General features: G+C 42.9%; 1 protein-coding gene across 1 annotated transcript; it reads left to right on the top strand.

The window, feature by feature from the left end:
* The first annotated feature begins 84 nt into the window (after positions 1-84).
* SGCB (sarcoglycan beta) lies at positions 85-5,013 on the top strand. Its single transcript, XM_026033535.1, has 6 exons — positions 85-164; positions 825-1,034; positions 1,368-1,553; positions 1,665-1,856; positions 2,871-3,002; positions 3,685-5,013. Exons 1-6 carry the CDS (start codon positions 123-125, stop codon positions 3,886-3,888), a joined length of 966 nt encoding a protein of 321 aa, XP_025889320.1. The 5' UTR covers positions 85-122; the 3' UTR covers positions 3,889-5,013.
* Positions 5,014-6,000: the final 987 nt, after the last annotated feature.

The raw sequence follows: 6,000 nt of genomic DNA, 5'->3' as shown, positions 1-6,000 counted from the left end.
GCGCCCTGAGTCCCCGTGGCTGCGCTGGCTGCCGCCGTCGGGACGGGCGTACCGGGATCCCCTTCAGAGCAGCAAACCTAACGTGTGGAAGCATCGGCCCCTTGCGTGAACAGCAGCCYCGGATGGCAGCCCCTGCAGTCGGGGAAGGTGCAGCTATGCAGCTTGTGCGTAGTTGTGAAAGTGCATCTGAATGTCTCGTGCTGTGAATGTCTGTGGGAGTTTTCTGTGTGTTGATCGGTCAAATTGACAGGATACACTTGGCAGTCTGGTCACTTCAAGACTTGTAGGTCTCTGCTGGCGAACTTCCCTCCCTGGCTGCTTGAGGCCTTACCGTGCTTCCCCTTAATGCTGCATGCAGGTAATAGAGGCTGAGTGTAAACCGGGGGCGATCAAAGCGCCCTAAAGCTCCCATTCCTCTCCTGCCCCTCTCCCACCACACACCTGAAACTTGTGCATTAACTCCCGAGGCTCCTGCACTAGTGTAGAGGGAGCTGGAATCTTGTGCAGGGGTAAATTGTGGCCTGCATCACCCCAATTGCATCACCCCCAAGAGGTCAAAACGTGATGTTCTTCACAGCTGAATCCTTTTTATTTAGCTGCAGCAGTTCATATCAGATGCCATAGAGTCCTAAAAACACGTATATATGGCCTGCAAATATCTGGCTTCTGATATTAGCGGTAGTCTTGGCACAGATTGCACACAGATTTCATTTATGCACATTGGATAAATGCTTAAATACAGTATTGAATATTCTGTATGCTCCAGTAATGAGTTTGCTGCCTGATTTTTCCTCTTTTCCGTGTTGCCCGGTGTCCGATTGCAGCAGAGCTCCAACGGCCCCGTGAAGAAGTCGATGCGCGAGAAGGCCGTGGAGCGCAGGAACGTGAACAAGGAGCACAACAGTAACTTCAAGGCGGGCTACATCCCCATCGACGAGGATCGCCTCCACAAGACAGGCTTGCGTGGCAGGAAGGGCAACTTGGCCATTTGTGTCATCGTCCTGCTTTTCATTCTGGCCGTCGTCAACTTGATCGTGAGTATAACGCCGAGGCCGCGAGCAGCTTTGGGATGCATCTCGTTTTGATTGGAGTAAATTTTCTSTCTTTAATAAACAGCGTGGCTGCAAAACAATATATACTAGAGCCTTCTCGTTTTTATTCCCTCTTGCCTTTTTTTTGTAGTCTGAACAAGATTAGATATTTTGTGGAGATAGTTTAGACATCACTAATCCAGTGTCAGGGGACCCAACATTAATTATTATTTTAAATATAATATCTATTAGTACAGTAATAGCACTGTACTAATACAGTACAGGAAGACCTGCACGATCAAAACAAGCTTTAAGAAATATGTRTTTCTCTTTCAGATTACACTTGTTATCTGGGCCGTGATTCGGATCGGTCCCAATGGCTGTGACAGCATGGAGTTCCACGAGAGCGGCCTGCTGAGGTTTAAGCAGGTCTCTGACATGGGCGTTATACACCCGCTGTATAAAAGCACCGTGGGAGGCAGACGCAACGAAGACTTGGTGATTACTGGAAATAACCAGCCTGTAAGTTATATCCTCAAGCGAAAGTTTCCAAGCCACAGTATGGAGTTATGCGCACATTGTGCCTAAACGTTACCTTTGAAGCACCATTAACTTAAGACTTTGTTTCTGAAGATTGTTTTTCAGCAAGGAACGACAAAGCTCAGTGTGGAGAAGGACAAAACCTCTATTACCAGCGACATTGGCATGGAGTTTGTTGACCCACGGACACAAAACACCCTGTTCAGCACAGACTATGAAACTCACGAGTTTCATCTGCCAAGTGGAGTTAAAATCTTGAATGTACAAAAGGCTTCTACAGAGAGGGTATACTTTTTTATTTTTTAACATCACTTACTTTTTGCAAAAGTTAATTACAGAATTTCCTTCATAATAGAATAATAAGTTTTATTGTAATCTGATCTTTCCAGCGTGTGTAGAAATTTGATTAATATGGCTAAAAATGCAGCTTCGAAAATCTAAGTCATCTTTAAAAGTACAAAATTAATTAATACTGATATTATTAATGAGCATAACATCTAGAATGCTATGCTAACTCCTTTATTAGGATTAGAAAACCTTTWAGAAAGTTTTCATTAAGCGTTTATGAATCTGTGCAGATAACTTTTAAAAACAGAGTATCTCCAAAAAGCTTTCTGCTTCTAATTACTAAATTTCTAATTACAAAACTAAGTAATAGAATTTCATGCATCGCTTTGGATAAATGGTATTATAAACAGATTTTTAAAAAATCTGACTGGAAGTGCAGGGAACAGCAATAGCATTGTAGAAGTTCCATTAACTTAAGGCTTCCAAGCTAAACATCTTCTTATTAGAAGACCCAAAAGCCTAAACATCAGTATGGTTGCATTAAAAGTGTCAAGGTAAGACTGAAAGTCATTTATTTCATAGCATCACTCATAGCAAAGGCCTTCAGAGGGCTGGCAGTCCATAGTCCTACTGTATCATGTTAGTAGTTGGAGCAGATTTACAGAGGGTCAAGCAGAATCCCGTCTGATCAGGAAGCTGTCTTTGATACCAGGGTCAGTTATATAGCTTATATAATTCTTCCATGGAAGTTGTTGKCATTTTTCTTGCAATCGAATGATAGGCAAGCTATTTTATATATTCCAAACTTGGGTAATCCTTGTTTCTATATGTTAGCAAAGTAACAAATAGGTGGCAGCTTTACAGGCATAGTGGGAGAAGGGTGCAAAATATATTGTTTTTTTAATTATATTATTTAACAATATTTTTCAAGTGATGGAAAGATATTTGAGCAAATCCAGGTGCTACTTTTTAGTGATCTGCAATACTCTGTTTTGTCTTTCATGTTCTTAGATTACCAGCAATGCCACCAGCGATCTGAACATAAAGGTTGATGGACGCGCCATTGTCCGTGGCAACGAAGGTGTTTTCATCACGGGCAAGACCATCGAGTTCCGCATGGGAGGCAACATGGAGCTTAGAGCAGTAAGTGCCAGATGAGCACTGGAGCAGCTTAGCTTCACGTAAGGGTGGTTTCCCCTGTAAGTGCAAATGCTGCAGCCTCCCAAGGCAGCTGGAGCTGAGCTGTGGGCCTGTGTGCTGAACCAGGCACGCAGGGAACCCCCCAGGCACTGCTGTGAGATTTGCTGCAAGCAGCTGCTCCTGGCCGAGGAGCAGGGTGGACAGGAGGGCCTGGGGCTCTGAGCTTGAGCTTTCACCAAGGTGAAGGTGGTACAGCATTTAAAGTGAGAAAAACGTTCAAGGGGAGGGCAGAGATAAAAACACGTGCCTCTGGAAGTAAGAGTTCACATCCTGATTTCCACTCCATGCATTCATTTTTAGATTTCCTGTATTGGCTAATAGCTCCCTAAGATGAAGAATTACATATCGTACTACATTGGTCTGTCTCAGTAGAACAGAATATTCTGGAATACCAAAGTCCTTTCCTGGTTATAATGGCGAAAGCGGCGGATGTTAGTCACAAACTAAACTTAAAAGCGAGGCCTTCCCTTACAGAGATTTAAAGACAGTGTTCTCTGGAGTCCTACAGCCAAATTTTAGTGGTTTAACTTGTCCATTTAGTGGACAAGTGATTGAGTGGTTGAACTTGTCCCCTTCAGAGCCAGGCTGCCCTGCTCACGCGTGTGCCCTTCCCCCCCCTCGCCAGGAGAGCAGCATCGTGCTGAACGGGACGGTGATGGTGAGCCCGGCGCGGCTGCCCAGCTCCTCGCACGGGGAGCACGGCGGCAACGGCAACTGGCTGCGCTTCAAGCTGTGCATGTGCGCCGACGGGACCCTCTTCAAGGTGCAGGTGACGGGGCACAACATGGGCTGCCAGACGGCGGCCAACCCCTGCGGAGCGGCGCGCTGAGGGGCGCAGCGACACCGCAGAGCCGCCCGCGCTCCTGCCGCCTCCCAGCTGCTCTGCGGTGACGGCGGTTCATGCTAACACCGAGTCTGCGGCCTTGCTTTAAGCACAGGTTATGCCTAGCAGTGTTCCTTCCAGCGGCAGGGCTGTCCTTGTTCTGATTTGGGTGCTGTAGCATGTTTCAGTGCACATGCACACTGAAGTACCTGCCTGAACTGGGAACAGTAAATATAGTTAAAGGCAGCTTCATCTTTGAAACGATACTGCCTGCCTTCAGTTGGCTCTAAAGCTTTTTATTGTTTTTTAGTCTTGTCTCCCACTTCCAAAAATTCCAATTTGAGGTACTTGAGTAGGAAATGTTGGYGCATTGTTTGATGCGGTAACTTCATGTCCTCTACTCTCTCTTGCCAAAAGTTGATAGATTTCTCTCTAAGGCAGACAAGCACAGATTAATTTTCAAATATTGCTTTACTTCAGCCTTAGACTCTCAATAAGCTATAAGAGAAAAAATACCATGAATAATATTTGCAAAAAAAGTGATGTACAGTAAGAATTTCAAAATTAAAATTGAATTTTCAATCTGGTAAGAGGGGAAACTAATTACATGTTTCTCAAGTTCCATTATGTCTGAGCAGTTCAGGTATTCTACACTTGCTTGATGTGTGTGAAGTATTTATAAAGTTTATTTATATTCAAAGTACATTTAAAAAAATGTACTGATAATTTGCTTATTATGTAGAAGAAAAGTGTTTTCCTGAGTGCTTTAATGCAAATATATTAATTCATTATTTTAGCAGCTGATAAGTTAAAGCACAGCATGGCTAAAAGCAGCAGAGTGTGAGATTAGATTTGTGGGKTTTTTTTTAAATTTTTTTAATGAATATTGGTACCACTGCATTACTGAAGCTCAGAATTACATTCTGAATTTAATAAAAGTGCAGGTCTAAATCTAAATGTAATGACATAGGATCCCACAACACCACAGTTAACATGTATCTGAATTTACCAAAAGGGAAACTTGGTGTATGATGTACTTACCTTACAGAGACTGTAATAGCCTTATAAATTAAAAAGGTGTTTTGTACTAAAAACAGAACAGTGTACTGTAAGAATACACCCTTCCCCCCATGTGGAAGGGTGGGTTTGGGTTTTTTGTTTGTTTGTTTGTTTTTTTGCACTAGCATCAAGTAACCACCGTGGAGGGTGCAGAGGTGACAGGAGAAGCRCTTGACAAGTTTTTCCAGATAAACACATACTTTGCTTCCCAGAAGTTGTGCAGAGGTTACATATTAACTTCATAATTGAATTTTTCACTTGTTATGGGAAGGCAAATTACAATCTTGTTTTATAGCTCAAAGCAGGCAGAGTTCCACAGAGGACAAGGCAGTGCCTGCTGCAAAGGGCTTCCTATTTACGGTTTGAATTCCTGCCTGTGACTGGAAGGCAGTAGGAGGTAAAGAGGTGGAAGTSATTTTAGAGGGGGGGAATCTATAGGTCAGGCCCTTCACCCCACAGAAAGTCCCATGAGGGGAGGGTGTAATTAAAATTGTGTGAAGGCAGAGCATAAAGATTGCATGCTAAGTTGTTTTTGTTCAAATTAGCCCTGGCTCTCAAKGTAACAAAAGGTACTGTAAGCAAGTAAAAGTGCTCACATTTTACACAGTACATGTGTAACTTTACTGCACTTAGTATTAATCATGGTAATACATGCATTCATCTCTCCTGCTCTGACCGGTATCCTAAAGAGTATTAAGGGGAAGAAACAATCCATAATGTTTTTAGAAGTTCTGTTCTTTTACTGCTATTAGTATCGGCAGAACCCTCGAAGCTGAAATAGATCTTGGTAAATAAAAAAAAAACTTCCTTGATCAAGTAGACTATGTACAGCTTTTGGCTGGTGAATACGGGGATGCCTGTGTGCTGCCATTGGATTCTTTACCTGTAATTTTCAAAACTCCTATKAAAATACTCTGTGCAATACAGCTGGAAAAGTGTCACAAAGCTACTTTTAAATTACGGTTTGAGAAGTATGTTTGGAGAATTGTTTTTTTAAGTGTGGATTTTTAGTCATAAACCTAACAAATCCAATCATGCAGGTACCAATTAGTTACCAGT

This window comes from Nothoprocta perdicaria, unplaced genomic scaffold (assembly GCF_003342845.1).
Source record: "Nothoprocta perdicaria isolate Ctin4 unplaced genomic scaffold, notPer1 scaffold_13, whole genome shotgun sequence".
Lineage (NCBI taxonomy): Eukaryota > Metazoa > Chordata > Aves > Tinamiformes > Tinamidae > Nothoprocta > Nothoprocta perdicaria.
This window is presented reverse-complemented; position numbering and strand designations above follow the sequence as displayed.

Bases quoted from the DNA above. Each gene is read 5' to 3' on its own strand.
- SGCB (XM_026033535.1), top strand. From the start codon at position 123: ATGGCAGCCCCTGCAGTCGGGGAAGGTGCAGCTATGCAGCTT. The intron at 1,035-1,367 runs GTGAGTATAACG...TTTCTCTTTCAG, and splicing joins TGGCCGTCGTCAACTTGATC to ATTACACTTGTTATCTGGGC. The intron at 1,857-2,870 runs GTATACTTTTTT...TCATGTTCTTAG, and splicing joins AAAAGGCTTCTACAGAGAGG to ATTACCAGCAATGCCACCAG.